Raw genomic sequence first — 18,555 nt, forward strand, 5'->3', positions numbered from 1 at the left:
CATTCTATTATCTATGCAGACTGAACACACCAGGGCTGTACTCACTTCTCCACATCGTATCAACTGACGCTACCTTGTTAGTCAGGCAGTTACCATTCTATTATCTATGCAGACTGAACACACCAGGGCTGTACTCACTTCTCCACATCGTAGCAAAATTGTTCAGGTAGTTCCTCCCCGTTTCGGCCAGTCTCCTTCCTTTTGGTTTCTAGACCCAGTACTCTCAAAATGAATGCCATTTATTAGGCTTCAGTCACACAAACGCTCCCCAAGACGTAGAATAACGAAAGAGATTAAAAGAAACAAACTAGCCAACAACAGACCATTGCAGAATAAACCACGCAAAAGCAGTCCATTTTGTGTTGAAATTTATTAGGTATTTCGATACATTGTGTAGACTTTCTGTGGCACAAAAATCGACAGACAGAAAAGGCTAAAGAAAATGTCATACATTCACTACCATGTCCCCTGAATTTCAACAGATGATCAGAAACATTTAAAAGCATTTTTTAAATTCTTCTAGAAATGTAACAGTATATTTAATAAATCATGATCATACTGTAGTTTTTCTTGTAAAGACTATCTCCACTCTGTCCTTTCCCCACATCATTGTCTCTACAGTAAAGGTCATAAACCATTGTCATCTGATACACAAGCTGGGTTGCATCACAAGTTACCATAAGTGTATTACTCAATACAAGCAAGAAGCTGTACAGACCTTTAGGCATGAATCATATTCAACACTCCTCTCTTACAGACTTTATTTGAATGCAAATAGTAACTGATGGGAAATCTGGACTTTATAAGTCCCATTATGGCCTTTTCATGTCCTGTCAGTGACTGACACCGACATGGGTACTCATGATATATCCTCTCAGTTACGGGGTGCAGGAGAGTTCAGCCATCTTACTTGTCTATCCTCTGGTGAGTTAGTATTGCCCCTCGGAAGTGTGGGGTTGAGCTAGGGTGGAACAACGCATGTAAACAAATGACATCACCCAGATCCAGTCATACTCTCTGGGTGAGCACTAAACCCATAACTGAGAAGGTTCTCACAATCCCCCTGTGAGGCTTACACAATATAAAAATATACTATCAATACTGAGCTCTTCATAAAAAATATTCCATCGGTCTTGGCAGCAAGCACGTCTGTTTATAAAAAGAGGCTGAACGGCTGAGGTTGAATGACAAGCTAAGATACACATGATTGTTTATTGTCCCAAAAGCACGCCGACATGCACACACTAACATGAAGGCACTTATGTGCTTAAACACAGAGCAGCATTCAGGCTTTAGCATGGCACTGTCTGACTGGCTTGCTGCTGGGGAGTCATGTCTACATCAGTACAGTATCACTGAAGGGAATAATCACCCCACCACAGCCCAACAGAACAAACATACAGTACATTAGTGCCATATATAAAAAGGACCTTGAGAACATAGTGAGGTTCAGTTAAAAATGAGGTCATAAAGTCATTGCAAACCGATCAAGCCTAATCTAACCCCCTCGCTACAATGGATGAATACCCTGCTGATCAGTGTCCTAGTAGTAAAGCCTAAATGACCAACTGGTGCCAGTGTGGAGCCAGAAGGAAAGGCATGGTGGTATAGTAAGGCACAGCGTGGTGCTGAGTGAGTAGGGTTGAGTAGAGTGAATAGCTGCTCGCTCTGTAAACAGGCTCAGTCAGGAGAGGCCTGGTATGGGCCAGGGTGGCCTAGGCGGGCTGGTGGTCTGGTGTGGGTTAGGGTGGTGCTGGGTGTCTGTTTACCTGCTGCCCATGCTCAGCAGGATACGACAAGCAGTATAATTCCATCCCAGAGAACCACAGGAATAAGGCAGGCAGGCTACTGTTGTGGTGGTGTGGTGGGGAGCAGGGCGGTGTGATCAGGGCGGTGTGAGCAGGGCGTGACAGAGACTGGAGGTGTGCAGCACCAACTATGACTGTTTTTCAGTGCGGTTTCTCTCTGGGGGCATCCGCTAGGGAGGAGCGGAGTGAGTATGGGGAGTGTGGGAAAAACAGTGAGTGCAACAAACACTCCAAAAACAGACACTTCCCTTCAGTTGAAGGAGCCTGCACGGATCTGCCCAGCGTGAGCTTGGGCCAGATCAGTCACCGCAAAGGCATTCACACCTGTGAGAGTGTGTGCGTGCTTGTGTTTAAATGTGTGTGTTTGTACGGGTGTGTGTTTGTGTTCATTTGCATTGGAGTGAGAGTGAAATACCTGTGTGGACAAGATTGTCGGTGTTAATAAGAAGCAGTGCAGAGAGAGGGGGAGAGATTAGGATAGGCACAGGCGCCAAGGGTGTCAGTAATCTCTTAATGAATGCCATGGCAGGAAGGGACATGTAAATTGAGAAAAAAAAAAACTGACAGGCTCTCTCTCGCCAGCTAACGGAAAACCACAAAGTTATGAACAGCTAGAAGAGGACTGAGGAGAGAAAGGACATTGTCTTGAAAGGAATGATCTGGAGAAAATGTTCACAAATACAAAGGAAAACTAAAACTGGCAAAGGCAAAAGGCCACAGAGGAACGACCCTCTGACTAGAATAGCAAACTACTTAGACCAACACCTGCCATAATGCAATCAGGCCAAATAAATGCTCAAAAAAATATTAATCTCTATATCAACAACCAAGCAGGCCTCTAAGCATCTATCAAGAGAAGACATAGGGACTAGTCTTTCAACAACATGGAGGTGGTAGCTGGCTTTACAGAGGACATTGTCGCTTGATATCGTTATTAGCCTAGGAGATCAAAATGAACTGGAGCCTTATCAGCTAGGATCGTGTTACTTTCAACAAATTAATTATTCTGTGGATAGAATGTCTATGATTGGGTGCCGGCAGGTCAGGGTGCTGGTCTATTGATCAAGTGGAGCAGAGCCCTCATCCTCCACATCCTGAATCAGTAAGGTATAGGTGGAACGCAGGGAGCCCGCTTCGCATTCTTCATCATCACCACCTACACTCTTCATCGCTGTCGTTGTTCAAAACCCTCCTCCGTCTCATTCAGCATCGGCAGCACTGGTTCCCCGTACACTACCGTGTTTGCGAAGCTGAGGCGGAGGAAATGGGAGTGGGGAATGGAAAGAAATAAACAGACATTTATTACATCTCTACAGAGCCCAAACATGTGGAGGCAGGTTCTGTGAGAGCATGCGTCAACAAGTGGAATTCTGCAAGGAGAAAGGGTGTTTGTAGCTGTGAGAAACTGGGATGGATGTGGGGCTGAGAACGCCAATCATTCTGTTCACTGACAAACATTAAGTTCCTTAGTCTGCAATAAGAATATCTCTGAAAAATGTACACGTTTCCCTTTGCAAACTGCAAACTGTTTTTTCTCCAGGAGAACGTTTCTGAAATGGTTTGTAATCAAGCCCTTGTTTGTCTTGTAGGTAGATCAAGTCATTGTTTTAGGTCCTCACACCCCAAGGCTTTAGAAAGTCAATTAGTGGCTGAATCTGATAACAGAATACCTTAATGGAACAGTCTAACCACACACTGGCCCTAAACAGAGGACTAGACATCTGATGAAATGGGCATGAGGATTCTACCTACCACTTCTCCATCCTTTCTTCCCTCCCTCCCTCTTTCTCAATCACAGCACAGGCTCCTTTTCAATTGCAGAATTCCATTTGTATGTTAATGAGGCAAAGGAAGCCATGAAGGGTTTTTCTCCCCCACCCTCCATCCCCAGCACCTCCCCTCTCCCGCCACCAGCCAACCCGTTAGCTCACAAGCAGACAGACAGGCCTGTTAGTGCATCATCTCCAAACCATGGGGTTTCACACTCACAGTGTAGTCCAACCACAACACTTTTGGTCTAAGATCCTGATACACCATTACTACACAACCTTTGCTTGAGCCTCGTTCACCTGAAGCACATGTTCAAAAGTCTGTATATAACCTAAAAAGCTTTCTCAGCAATTGAGCTGGACCATCAACAGGAGTTAGGAGTGTTTTGTTGTGGAACTGGTAAAGAGTAGAAACTCTATGCTAGTCGTTATAATGGTATTCCACTCCTACATATGGGTGCTGTCCTCTGGAGCCTTACAGTACTGGCACAGTGTGACCCTGGTGACCCCTCAGTTCTGTGGCCCAGGCTAAGCACTCCTCCATGCCGAGGGCCTCTTTGATGGCACCCGCCCGTTTACTTACTCCAGGAGAAAATGGGAAACACATGCAGGATTGGGCGAGATGTAGAGGAAGAAACAGAGCTCCAAATGTTCAGCATTGGTGCCAGGCCAGGAATGCTCGAGCCTGGCCAACTTTGGCCCGTCCGGCCCAGATTCCTCTATTTTTTCGCCATGTACGGCCAAAAGCGCTCACATTGATATTTCAAGTGGGGCCAAGAAGGAGCCAGTAGTAAGGCCTTACTGAGAATGTAATACACAGACAAATGAGTGTGCCAGAATAAGCTGTTTTTTGTGTGTTCGTTCTCCATATTCTCTATGGCGTTTTTTGGACTACAGATACAAGGCCAGAAACCAGTGCTGACTTTTTTTAGTATGGCGTTGACTAGCTGCCAAAGCCTTTTTAAAACCTGCTCTCTCGCCTTGGTTTTGAGAACAGGCTGCACAGATGTCTGCCCTCACATGGGGAGATTGAGTAGGCACTTACACACTGTTCAAGGCAGAGAGCTTTTCGCCATGTCAGCAATACACTTAACGATCTGGCAAATGCTACATATTTCTCTGAGATCTGGTGTTATTGATTAACTAATACAGTCAGTTATGGAAGTTCACATGAGAACACACATACATACACACTCACACAAACCGTGGCCCATAAAACCTGGTTATGCTCTAACACCACTGTATAAGGAGTGAAAGCAGTGTAGCCATGCAGCAACACAAAGATAACCCAGTGGGAGGAGGAACTAACATGGCTGCTATCAGTTCAACTCCTCCACCAGTTGCACTTACACAGTCTCCCTCAGACCTACACCTGGAGCAGCTACTCGTCTGAAGCCTTCGTGCCTCGCACAGAGCCCTTTCTACGCATCTAGATTGTAAATGATAGAATCAGGGAGGCCTGTCAGAGCAGAGTTTGAGAATGGGGGAAGGGATGGGAGGAGCAGGTTCCCACACAAGTTACATTTCTAATGTCTACGACTTTTTAATGACTTAATGGATGAAAGTATAGTTTAAAATTGGTAATATTTATATGATCTAATAAACACTCAAAATGGACCAACACCATGCCTGTTCCAAAAGGGAGTGGTAGGCTAGATTTAAATCATCATTATTTGTCATCACAGTTGAGGCAGAAAATGTGTTTGAAAATAACACATTTCTCAGGTTTTTCCAGAATAAACAATGTGTGGGAACTCTTGGAGGGGGGTTAACAGGGAAATGACAGACAGGCAGGAGAAGGGGATGGGGGCAGCAAATGACAGGAATGTTGAATTCCAGAACCATATCTTTGGGCCAGCAGTGATTGTACACATGGTCAAATCAAACATAAACACAAGGTAAAAAAGGGCTCTCAGTAGGGGGCAGGTACACAAGAAGACATGTTTGTAATCAACATTCATTAAAAGGTCCAATGCAGCCATTTTTATGCCAATATCAAATTATTTCTGTGTAACAATTAAGTACCTTACTGTGATTTTCAATTGAAAGTGTCAACAAAAAAATATCTTAGCAAAGAGCAATTTCTCAAACTAGAATTTTGCTAGGGCTGCAGAGTGGTTGAAATGGGAAAACTAGCAGTTATTGGCAGATGTTCGGGAACTATTTCTTATTGGTCTCAGTGTGGAAATATAAATATATATATAAAAACAGAGGAAATTAACATTTTTGACTGCACTGGATATTTAAAGAAAATATGGTCATTAAATGAATCAAGAAAGAGCAAAAACCGTCATGTAACTTTTGCAATATTATGACAAGCAGTAAATGAATTCAGAAATGTGACATACATTGCATTCAGAAAGTATTCAGACCCCTTGACTTTTTCCACATTTTGTTACGTTACAGCCTTATTCTAAAATGGATCTAAATAAAATGTCTTTACCCCTCAATCTACACACATAATAACAAAACAAAAACAGGTTCAGAAATGTTAGCCATTGTATTAAAAACACAAAACTAAAATGTCACATTTACATAAGTAATCAGATCCTTTACAGTACTTTGTTGAAGCACATTTGACAGCGATTACAGCCTTGAGTATGACACTGCAAGCTCCTACGTTGTCTTGGCTGTGTGCTTAGGTTCGTTGTACTGTTGGAAGGTGAACCTTCGCCCCCAGTCTGAGGTCCTGAGCTCTCTGGATCAGGTTTTCATCAAGGATCTCGCTGTACTTTGCTCTGGCATCTTTCTCTCAATCCTGACTAGTTCCCCAGTCCATGCAGTTGAAAAACATCCCCACAGCATGCTGCTGCCACCATGCTTCACCGTAGGGATGGTGCCAGGTTTCCTCCAGACGTGACGCTTGGCATTTATGCTAAAGAGTTCAATCTTGGTTTCATCAGACCAGAGAATCTTGTTTCTCATGGTCTGAGAGTCCTTTAGGTGGCTTTTGACCAACTAAGTGGGCTGTCAGGAGTGGCTTCCGTCTGGCCACTACCATAAAGGCTGATTGGTGGAGTGCTGCAGAGATGGTTGTCCTTCTGGAAGGTCCTCCCATCTCCACAGAGGAACTCTGAAGCTCTGTCAGAGTGACCATCATGTTCTTGGTCACCTCCCTGCTCTTCTCCCCCGATTGCCCAGTTTGGCCGGGCAGCCAGGTCTAGGAAGAGTCTGGGTGATTTCAAATTTCTTCCATTTACGAATGATGGAGGCCACTGTGTTCTTGGGGACCTTCAATGATGCAGACATGTGTTGTACCCTTCCCCTTTTTGTACCCTTCCCCTTTTTGTACCCTTCCCCTTTTTGTACCCTTCCCCTGTCTCGGAGCCCAAGGACAATTCCTTCGACCTCATGGCTTGGTTTTTGCTCTGCGTTGTCAACTGTAGGACCTTCTATAGACAGGTGTGTGCCTTTCCAAATCATTGAATTTACCACAGGAGGACTCCAATCAAGTTGTAGAAACATCAAGGATGATCAATGGAAAAAGGATGCACCTGAGCTCAATTTCGAGTCTCATAGCAAAGGGTCTGAACACTTATGCAAATAAGTTGTTTTTTCTTTTTAATATATTTGCAAAAATGTCTAAATACCCGTTTTGTTATTATGGGGTATTGTGTGTAGATTGAGGAAAAACAAATGCAATCCCTTTTAGAATAAGGCTGTAATATAACAAAACGTGGAAAGAAGGAAGGGGTCTGAATACTTTCCGAATGCGCTGTAAGATGGGGGAAAATTACATCATAAACATCATACATGGTTTTAGTTTGTCATAAAAACATGAACAGCTGATTTATTTACAGTAAGCGAGGGGATCATTGTTTTGACATATTGAAATAGATAAACAGGGTGTAAGAATAATATTCAGAATTTGACTGGGGAAAAAGCATCTAGGGAGAGATAAGAATTAAGAGTGAATGTTGTAGGTTTCAGCATCACAAAAAAACACTAATGAAGAAGAGGCCAACCAGCATCACTCCCAGAGGTCCAACTGGGAGATATCTGATGACTATTCTAATAAGCTTCCAAACATCACTACTCTCTCTCAGAGGGATGACACCACAGACAGATCAAGACAGCCTGCTACCCAACCATGGTCAAGACCAAGGTTGCTAAATTCCCTGGTTTTCCAGAAATCCTGGTTAAAGGATTCCGGATTTCCTGCTTATTCCCTCCTGATTCCGTGAATCTTCCAACTAGGATTTCGGGAAAACCAGTGCATTTATTGAAGGCAAACACCACACCCACACTGCACAGTATGCTGGGATCTGCCACCATGACAATGCTAAAGAGATGATGCCTAAAACGGCACACTCGCTCTAAAGGTTTGGGAGGTTTTGAGCGTTGTAAGCCCTGGTAAATATTGAACCCTCCTCCTGTTGGTAGTCATATATGCACATGTTCATCTACATACCTCCTCCAGCTCCTTTTGTGTCTCCGCCTCCATCCGCCTGATGTCTTCCATAGTCAGCTCCACCCACTTGTCGATCCAACAGAACAGCTGGCGATGGAAGTTAGTGAAGATACGCTTCTCTTGCTGGAGGAGAGAAGGACATGTAAGAGAGGCATTTAGAGGGAAAGAAAGCAAGATTACAAGGAAAAGGGAAGAATGTGTCAGATAGTGACAGAAAAAAAGGATGGGATGAAGAAAACAACATCCTTACCTTGTGAATAAAGCTCTCCACCTTGTTCTGCAGGCCCCACCACTTGAACTTGACCGTGACCAGTTTGTAGGCACACATCCTCGGGCAGTCAGCCTTACTAACCAGCTCCTTCTGTTAGTAGCAACACAACAGGAGAACAGACACTGAGCAAACACTGCACAGCAGGAAGACACACTCAATCACCCATCACTAAATCATTTACGTTGACACATGATATTACAAAACTGTGAATATGCAAATAGGCTAAGTTTATGCAAACTTTCCAATAATGGAACTCTCAATGAGAAGTAGAATGTGATTTGAGAAAAGAAAATATCGATTTAGACCAATCACAGCTGTATTCCAACCACTAAAATGTCATTAATACATAATGCTTTGGAAACGAGGCTTGCTAAAATAATTATCGATATGAGAATATGCAGTAGACGGATAAAAGTCCTCTCATCTACAAAACAGTTCTAAATCCATCTGTAGCTTGCACTCTGTCTCCCTGAGAGGAAGAGGAGAGAGCGATGAGGAGGGCGAGAGAGCAAAGTGGATAAACTCCAGATGAAAGGACCATCTCTCTCGCTCCACCCTGACAGTGACACTGTTCCCATACAGGCAGGCCTTTAGTGGCTGGGACGGCGTTATCGCATCACGCAGCGATAAGAGCGTCTCGGCACAAAGCCGGTTCCAATATTAACACCCAGGACCTGCTTGCCCCCAGAACACACCATCCCAGAACACCTGTTTAATGAATCACTTCATTCTAGTGTTGCACACAGGGAGAAATGCCTCAGACCCACATCCCGTCACTGTTTGATGCTCCCATCACGGAAGGGAGAGGAGAGGGAGAGAGAGAAAGAGTGGAAGGAGGGAGGGGGGAATGAAAAACATTCTACATACACGTAGGATTTAGCTAAAGTTGTCACCGCTAAAAGAGAACTTTGGATAAAACGGATCCCACATCAAAACACTTACGGTGACATTTCTTCACACCGTCTTTCGTCGCCCTGCTCAAAGGAGCAGGAGATTTCAGAAATACAAAGTGTGACGATACGTGTGCATGCAGTGATAGACTTACTGCTCTGAGAAGCTGGCACCAATTGTTTTCTCTTATGTTACTTTAGCTATGATTTTTTGCTCCCTAATTTCTTTCCCCAAAAGAAGTGTTTCCATGTCCAAGGCTGGGGGAAAATGATCTAATTAAAAACCCAAAATAAAACGCTTATATGATTTATTCAGACTTCATAAAGCTGTTCAGCAGTCGTTAATCTGTGCAAGTTGTCACAGTACAGGGAAACTTTCACACGGTGAAACTCTGAGGGCTCTTTTGCTGGTGGAGATTCCAACTTGTCTGCCATTAAACAGTGTGATCCTGGGCCTGTTTGTATGGCTGTAGATGAGGGGTTAAGGACGAGACCACTAGTGTCTCTGGATGAGCCGTTTTCATTACCTCTCACTTCTTTACAAACAAATACCTCCCAGACTCATTTTACTGAACTGTTCCTAGCTCAAACTAAGACACCACACACAAACCCCGGAGAAGACAGCCACGTACATACACACCCTCTCCTGGCTGGCTGAAGAGAGAGAGTATGAGGACGTGGGCAGAGACAGGAGGGCCTAATCTGACCTGATCCCTTGTGATTTCTATTAGGTCCAATTAGAGCAGGGAGAGCGGTGATTTGTCTTCATCAAACTGCAGCCTACAGCTCTGCCACTCAGCCCTCCCTCTCCTCCGCCCTGTCTGAGGGACTCCTTCTGTCTCACTCACACACACGCTTGTCCAATACTAGCCATACACTCCATGGCCAATTTATTACCCAGTTTGTGAAAATGATTTGCTCCTACAGACAGCGAGTTACGTTGAGTGGGATGCTATATATAAAGGAGGCAGACAGGCATCGAGGCTTTCAGTTACTGTTCGATTGAATGCTAGAATGGGCAAAACAAGTGACCTTAGTGGATTTGAGCATGGTATGATCGTCGGTGCCTGTTCCAGTAGCTTAGATACAGCCGGGCTCCTGGGCTTTTCACGCACAACAGTGTCTAGTGTTTACAGAGAATGGTGTGACAAAGAAAAAAACATCCAGTCAGCAGCAGTCCTGTGGGTGAAAACAGCTGGTTGATGAAAGAGGTGTTCGGAGAAAGGCAAGAATCGTACAAGCTAACAGGCGGGCCCACAAACAGGAAAATAACGGCGCAGTACAACAGTGGTATGCAGAACAGCATCTCGGAACGCACAACTCATCGGTCCTCGTCACGGATGGGCTATTGCAGCAGACGACCACACCAGGCTCCACTTCTTTCAGCTAACAACTAGAAGAATCGGACCCAGTGGGCATGCGATCACCAACACGGGACAACTGAGGAGTACAAAAACATTGCCTGGTCTGACAAATCCCGGTTCCTGTTCAGTCATGCTGATGGCAGAGTCAGAATTTGGCATAAGCAACATGAGTCCATGGCACCATCCTGCCTAGTGTCAATGGTACAGTGGTAGCAGTGGTGTAATGGTGTGAGGAATGTTTTCCTGGAACACATTAGATCCCTTGATACCAATATATCAACATTTGAACGCCACACCTTGTAGAATCCGTGCCCCCAATAATTAAGGCTGTTCTGAAGGCAAAGGGGGTCCGACCCGGTATTAGATGTGTAATAAACTGGCCATGAGTATATACTGTGTGATTGTGCCACGAGTATACCACCCCCAAAACAAATCCATAATCATTTTGGTAACATTACTTAAAGTGTTATATTTAAGGCTTGGAACCGGTTCAGGGAACAGAACCCAAAAACCTGATTATTTTTTGGAAGAAAAACTGAAAACTGTTTTTTTTTTGATAAACAGAATCATAACCGGGAATGATAGTGAGACAGATTATTTTAAATGGTTAATAACGTTCTGAACTTTATTTTGCTGGTTAGAACAGTGGAACGGAACACAATTATGTTTCTGTTCAGAACAAAACGACTGGAAATTAATTCAGGATCCAACCCGTAGTTACATTGCCAACAAGCTCTTTCCCCTCTAACCCAGAGTGCTTCAGTAAGAGGTGTACCTTCCAATTAGGTCCCAGGGGCCCTCTACCAGTCTTAGCTGACTTGAACAGAGCAGGATCCTCCTCTGCCTTGTAGTCCTGGAAGAGAAGGATAACAGTTAAGACTAATAAATCAGAACAACAAACAATTCCAACACATCTGCATTCAACATTAGTGATAGAGGGCCCTTGAATCCCCCTCTAGCCCATGTGTCTGTGGGGTGTATGTGAGCGCTGGCCCTGCACTAATGTTGACCGCCCTCTGGGCAAAGGGGCAAGGGGAGGCACTGCCATGGTAGTCTCCCAGGCTAGGTCTGCCCCCCACAACTAAGCCTGGCAGTCCCTTTGTCCTGGCCCCAGGATGCAACACCAAAGTCCAGCCCTGTGCCCTGCCCAGTTCATGACCTGCACCCTGTCTGGGCTGAGCTGGGTAGGGTCTGGGGTAAGGGATGGGGAGGCTGTCAGGTTGGAAGTTGTTGATGCCACCAGCAAATGGCTGTGCTGAGATTACAGATGGCAGGAGGACGCTGGCTGATACCCGTGTTTGCGAGTGTGTACGCATGATTGCATGTAGGGCAGCTGCCTGCCGAAAGCAGATGACCTAGTGGCCCTTGTCTGACTCCTCCTTCAAATCAGGGTCAGGCTGAGGAGAGACTGCTCCTAGGCACAGGGCGATCCTACTCACGTCTTGTGACACACTGTATCATGATGCTGGGGGCACAGTGGCACTACTAAACCTCTTCACTACCACAGCCAAACATACGGTTCTAACTAACTCACTAGTGCAGAAGGAGAGTAGATTCACACTCTAGTAGCATAATGCACAAGCAGAACACACACACACGTGTTGTTACGATGCCAGAATTTTGACTTCGATACCAGGTTTAGTACCACAATACTCGATGACATCACAATACCACGGCACAAAAAGGAGACATATTAGCTAAAGCTGCAGAATGGCACTTGATGCAGACAGAAACTCAGCTGCCGCTCGGTTCAATCGTTTGAGTTCAATGTTATTTTCAACTGTTTTATGTCTGACAGCCATGTATGCATTCAAATGAAAACTACCCAAAACAGATTTTGGTATTTGTTTCATTAGTACATTGTTGACATAAGTCTCAATGTTTTGCACATCATTAATCAAGTTTAAGATATCCAACTTTGATGCAAAACGCATTATAGTGGCCAGATTTCTGTATTGTGAAAGTTACATATCATGACATTTTTGGTGTTTTGCTTTAAATGAACCAATTTGACTGTTTTTACCAATCTAAGCTACATAATGGTAATCATTTATTTGAATGGTAAATCTCTATTGATAAACTGGATAAATCTAGATGTACCCTAGTCCTTTCACAGTACAGGTGAATGCATATTTCAATAGGAGTGTGTGCATGCATTGAGTTATTGAGCTTGTTTTGGCTGATTTCATAGAGCTACAGATGACAACCAATATGTTTCCGTTCCATGAGGGACTTTTGATTTTATTTTACTGATCAACAACATCCGCATAGTAGTAGCTTATTTTATAAAAGTGTGACTCTTTTTAACCAGTGATAACTATATGTACGAGCTATGAGTGGTGCTGACTGTCGGAGCTCCAAGTTAGCAGAGGCAATAAGTCTTCGACTGAGGGAGAGACGCGAGGGAGTGAATACGTTTTTGGTGGCAATCAGCTTTGAAATCAGAATATTTTTGCTTTATCACCAAGAAAGTACTAGGGTAGTGAATTGAGGTTAGTTTCAGCTGTAAGCTAGCAAGGAATGTTAGCCTAAAAAACTGGAAGCTACCAGTATCTTATTGCATTGTAAAGTGTTCTAGCCTGTATAGACATTGTTTTGCGAACGGTAATGAACCGTTTCGACATGCCGTGTTGCATTATTCAAGTGTATTTACTTCTGCGCAGTATGAGTGGAGAGCGTAACATGATGCAGCCCAGACTCCCAGTGCAGGCTAGCATTGAGTTCGTGGAGCAGGCACGGTGCGCTCCGTGGGGGACATCGACAGCGCTGATGCAGACTTGATCCATGAGACACATTTGATCGAAGTATTGAAAGTAACAAATTCTAGTATCAAACCGTTTTTCCATCTTCTAGTTTCGGTATACCATGCAACACACACACACATCTAATGGTCTTACTCTCTTCTGGTTGCATTATTCACTATAAAGAGCTCAGAGAGAGAAGTGCAAAGTCAACTGGTGTGGAAAAAAATTACAAAACAAACAAACAAAACGCCTTTCAAATAAATTACCAACAGCTCAAGGGCCCAGCAATTTTAAATAAATCATGATGCGCCCGCAGCTAAAAGCTGCTTTTCAGGGCTATCAGCCGACAGGAGGGAGCCAAACGAGAAAAAAAACGGGAGAAACACAAACACACTTATTCATTAGGCCGTTTTAATGCAGAAAGCTCCTTCACTATAACAATATACTGTGCTGCTTTAATGAGTCTGTGAATCGATGTGCCTGGGCCGAGGAAGAGGAGCTGCTGCTCACTGAAGGTGTGTGTGTGTGTGTCATTGACCAGCGTATGGAGCGCTGTGAGCCTTAATTACACTAACAAACTCATCTGTGGTCCCTTGGGGGCCCAGGTCTTGCAGTCATGCCTGAGGCACAGAGCTGATAGGGCCCTCAGACACAACACTCCTCCAGCAAGGCAAACACATCCGCCTCGTTAGACACCTACCACAAACACACTACTGCTACTCAGGCAAATAACCGCACGCACTTCACTTACCAACAGACTCCGTGAAATGAGGCAATGCCATGCTAAATAATAGCAATGAACTACCCACCATTGGTACAAGGAACCCTTTGGATTTGAAAGGAAGAAACTTAACCATATTAATTATAATTGCAGAGCTTCCAACGTCATAGTGAATTGAAGGGTTTCAGAACCTGCAGAGAAGAAACTCTGCACCATAGTTTCCTCCCTGGTAGGTAGTGCTGGGCGGTATACCGTATTTGACTATATACAGGTATATTTGATGCACGGACCGGTTTGGGTTTTCACCTTACCTTCTACAGCGGTATTTCAATGTTTGGTGTGTTAAATGTGATACGCCACTCCCACGCGTGTCATGTACATTTTTATAGTTTACTCTGTTTGCTACTTGAGTCATCCCTCTCCTCCTGCATGCTGCTTCCCCATGCGCCTCCGACACCAAGCCCTGCCCCCTGTCACTCAAAGAGAGCAAGTTGTTGCTTTTAGTGATGGGAAGTTCGACTCTTTTCACTGACTCGGACCTTTGATCCTATATGTACTCAGTCGGAGCAAAAGTAGCTAGCTAACAAAGCTGGCTCTCAAGAGAAGACAGGCTATGTGCACACTGCCCACAAAAAGGTGGAAACTGAGCTGCACTTCCTAACCTTCTGCCAAATGTATGACTATTAGAGACACATATTTCCCTCAGATTACACAGACCCACAAAGAATTTCAAAACAAACCCAATTTTGATAAACTCCCATTTCTATTGGGTGGAATACCAGTGTCCCATCACACCAGCAAGATTTGTGACCTGTTGTCACAAGAAAAGGGCAACCAGTGAAGAACAAACACCATTGTACATATAATCCATGTGTTTATTTATTTTCCTTTTTGTACTTGAACTATTTGCACATCTTTACAATACTATATAGACATAATGACATTTGAAGTGGCCTTTGAAACTTGAGTGTAATGTTTACTGTTAATTTTTGATTGATTGATTGATTTATTTCACTTGCTTTGTCAACGTAAACGTGCCAATAAAGCCCTTTGAATTGAATTGATAATAAAAACTCATATTACATGTAACATCTAATTAGGGTCCACTGGGAAACACTTGACCAACACTTTGGTTCCTACCCTGTGACAAAAATTTGTCCCTGGCTTTTTAATTTGTTGTCAAACAATGCATTTAAAGTGCTGCCCCCTATATTCCAACTACATAATTAGAATAATTACTATATTTTCATGATTCCAACAGTACACCTAAGTGCTTTGATCTAATTCGCAATAGGCCTAGATTTTTTGCCCATATCATCAAGCCCTACTATATAAAGCAAACAGAATGGAGAAAACCCCATTGAAATAACTTAGGATGTATGTGTTGCCACCCTAGGGTCAGGCACCACTGAAAGCATATTTAGAACTTTATTAATATAGAAATAAATAAACAACAACAGTCCCAAAAATGTTGTGTGTCGTGATAGGATATTTTGGCCATACCACCCAGCCCTACCGGCAGATGAATACAAAACATCAACTCGGGAAAAGATTACCAGGAATGTGTGTATTTGCCGTTGCAATGCCAAGTCTCTCCACATGATGTTGCCAAACAGTACTATCCAGGGCTTTATTGAGTGTGGGACTGTGGCATGACAGCAGTATCAGAGGGGAATACTCACAGCAGGGGCCACTTGTTCTCCATCTGCAATGTCAATGGGCACCACCTCCACGCTCTTCCATATGGGCGTGTCCAACTTGTGCACCTGCCAATCAAAGCCAGGCATAAGCATGCAAGCTACAATTTAAAATGTACACTTCAAACTCGATATTAGCTGACGCTTCATCTGGGACACAATTCATAGACTTCTGTTTATAAGAATCTCACTGTAAATGCAAATTGTCATTCAAAATGAGTTTGATTAATGACTAAGGTACTCACGTTTTCTAATGTGCCAAGGTCAGGTTTGTGCCATGTCTCAATCTTAATGATGAAGTCATCTTTCATATACTCATTCTGGAGGAAGGTGGTGGGAAATCATTAAAGCTCAAGGCAATAAAACCCTCTAAAGTACCTAGTAGATTTACATGGCTAGTAATGTCCACAAGAGGGACCTCCTACCCAATAAATATGTACATGCATTGGCTTAACTGCTACATTTCTCATAATTGAAGCAGTGAGTTATATTCACAAACACTGACACACATTCACACAGACGAACTAACCACCCACCCACACGCACAAACGACCATACAACCAGTGGGATAGAAACTAACAGAGGGAGGGTCATTTGAAGCTACTTACCGTTACAACTGGCCCCAGGCGAAGCATGAGAAGACACCAAAGAGAGATGAAATTGTTAGATATTAATCCAAAACAGGAAAAGAATGAACAAATCATGAAACAACTTTCGGTTTTAAATCACTCCATTTCCGAGTGTTGTCAATTTAGTCATCGTCTTTTCTTTGGAGCACTACTGTCAATGTTAAGTAAGGACACGCACCTGATTACGCATAGAAGTAGGCCTATAGACTGCCTGGCCTGCGCGCAAATGTAGACATATGTGCCCATTTGGGGGATCTGATAGTATTTCTGATTGGCTTAACGCACCATCACTAATGAGCTGTGGACCATTTCAAAGTAATGTTTTAACCTCAAACAGCAAGCAAACAAAGTCTATTTTTACATCCATTGAGAATGACAATAGTTCCTCAATGCGTTTGAAAAATCTTTCCAGCTCTCTCCCTTTCAATAACCACTCAGCGTGAAAGGGAAAAATGTCATGGTCTGATCGAGGTTTATCTGATGAACTCTTATCCCTTGCACAAAATAGCCTACAGCTGTGTCTCTCCTGAGCTCACTGGCACAGGATACTGAGGGCCCAGAATATTTTACACAAGTTTGCTAATGGGAGCTTGGGCTGGACCCAAGTGGACAGTTGATACCTGCGGCTGCAATGTTTTTTTTGTTGGCTTTATGTAGGCTATTTTTACATAGCTGGCAATATAAGTTACTTTTTAGGTTTGTATCATTTTCATTTGGATAGAATTTTGATTAACCACATGAATGATTTAGATATGAAGGCGTTATAAAGTAAATTGATGAATGAAAATGTGCATATAACTGGCACGCAGATAGGTAGAAATTGTAAGATAAATTGGCATTCCATATGAGAAAGGTTGCCGACTCCTTGTGTAGCCTGTACCAGCAACTTCAGGAGAGTAAACAGCAGAATCTGTGAAAGCGTGTAGGAGCGGGAGGTTTTTCCTCTTCTGGTTATCTTGATCCCTCTTGAGTAATTTGTGCTATCTTCTTCTAACAGCATCAGACAATTATATACAGCAGTTGATTTTATTAAAACACATGAGAAAAAATTATATATTATTAATATATATATAATATTTAGTCAGCCACCAATTGTGCAAGTTCTCCCACTTAAAAAGATGAGGCCTGTAATTTTCATCATAGGTACACTTCAACTATGACAGACAAAATGAGAAAATAAAATCCAGAAAAATCACATTGTAGGATTTTTAATGAATTTATTTGCAAATTATGGTGGAAAATAAGTATTTGGTCACCTACAAACAAGCAAGATTTCTGGCTCTCACAGACCTGTAACAACTTCTTTAAGAGGCTCCTCTGTACTCTACTTGTTACCTGTATTAATGGCACCTGTTTGAACTTGTTATCAGTAGAAAAGACACCTGTCCACAACCTCAAACAGTCACACTCCAAACTCCACTATGGCCAAGACCAAAGAGCTGTCGAAGGACACCAGAAACAAAATTGTAGACCTGCACCAGGCTGGGAAGACTGAATCTGCAATAGGTAAGCAGCTTGGTTTGAAGAAATCAACTGTGGGAGCAATTATTAGGAAATGGAAGACATACAAGACCACTGATAATCTCCCTCGATCTGGGGCTCCATGATAGATCTCACCCCGTGGGGTCAAAATGATCACAAGAACGGTGAGCAAAAATCCCAGAACCACACGGGGGGACCTAGTGAATAACCTGCAGAAAGCTGGGACCAAAGTAACAAAGCCTACCATCAGTAACACACTACACCGCCAGGGACTCAAATCCTGCAGTGCCAGACATGTCCCCCTGCTTAAGCCAGTACATGTCCAGGCCCGTCTGAAGTTTGCTAGAGAGGATTTGGATGATCCAGAAGAAGATTGGGAGAATGTAATATGGTCAGATGAAACCAAAATATAAACTCAACTCGTCGTGTTTGGAGGACAAAGAATGCCGAGTTGCATCCAAAGAACACCATACATACTGTGAAGCATGGGGGTGGAAACATCATGCTTTGGGGCTGTTCTTCTGCAAAGGGACCAGGACGACTGATCCGTGTAAAGGAAAGAATGAATGGGGCCATGTATCGTGAGATTTTGAGTGAAAACCTTCTTCCATCAGCAAGGGCATTGAAGATGAAAGGTGGCTGGGTCTTTCAGCATGACAATGATCCCAAACACACCTCCCGGGCAATGAAGGAGTGGCTTCGTAAGAAGCATTTCAAGGTCCTGGAGTGGCCTAGCCAGTCTCCAGATCTCAACCCCATAGAAAATCTT

At 43.5% G+C, this 18,555-nt stretch overlaps 1 protein-coding gene across 2 annotated transcripts; it reads right to left on the reverse strand.

Annotated features, from left to right (window-relative positions):
- Positions 1–351: 351 nt before the first annotated feature.
- LOC115140052 (phosphatidylinositol transfer protein beta isoform-like) lies at positions 352–17,408 on the reverse strand. 2 transcript variants are annotated; one of them, XM_029678096.2, is made up of 8 exons: positions 16,284–17,403; positions 15,921–15,995; positions 15,661–15,744; positions 11,289–11,366; positions 8,239–8,349; positions 7,989–8,111; positions 4,928–5,006; positions 352–3,058 (listed from the first exon to the last, which is right to left on the reverse strand). In XM_029678096.2, exons 1-7 carry the CDS (start codon positions 16,377–16,379, stop codon positions 4,959–4,961), a joined length of 615 nt encoding a protein of 204 aa, XP_029533956.2. In that variant the 5' UTR covers positions 16,380–17,403; the 3' UTR covers positions 352–3,058; positions 4,928–4,958. The 2 variants fall into 2 exon arrangements, with proteins under 2 accessions (XP_029533956.2, XP_029533955.2); XM_029678095.2 differs by lacking the exon at positions 4,928–5,006 and having other exon boundaries at positions 16,284–17,408.
- Between the last annotated feature and the right edge of the window lie 1,147 nt (positions 17,409–18,555).

Source organism: Oncorhynchus nerka, linkage group LG13 (assembly GCF_034236695.1).
Source record: "Oncorhynchus nerka isolate Pitt River linkage group LG13, Oner_Uvic_2.0, whole genome shotgun sequence".
In the NCBI taxonomy this organism is placed as follows: domain Eukaryota; kingdom Metazoa; phylum Chordata; class Actinopteri; order Salmoniformes; family Salmonidae; genus Oncorhynchus; species Oncorhynchus nerka.

What these genes read in the sequence shown, in the direction of transcription:
- LOC115140052 (XM_029678095.2), bottom strand. Translation starts at nt 16,379, where the DNA reads ATGATTTGTTCATTCTTTTCCTGTTTTGGATTAATATCTAACAATTTC. An exon ending in GCCTGGGGCCAGTTGTAACG is followed by an intron (nt 15,996 to 16,283) that starts GTAAGTAGCTTC and finishes ACCTTCCTCCAG; the next exon opens with AATGAGTATATGAAAGATGA. An exon ending in CACAAAAGGAGCTGGAGGAG is followed by an intron (nt 3,059 to 7,988) that starts GTATGTAGATGA and finishes CCTCCGCCTCAG; the next exon opens with CTTCGCAAACACGGTAGTGT.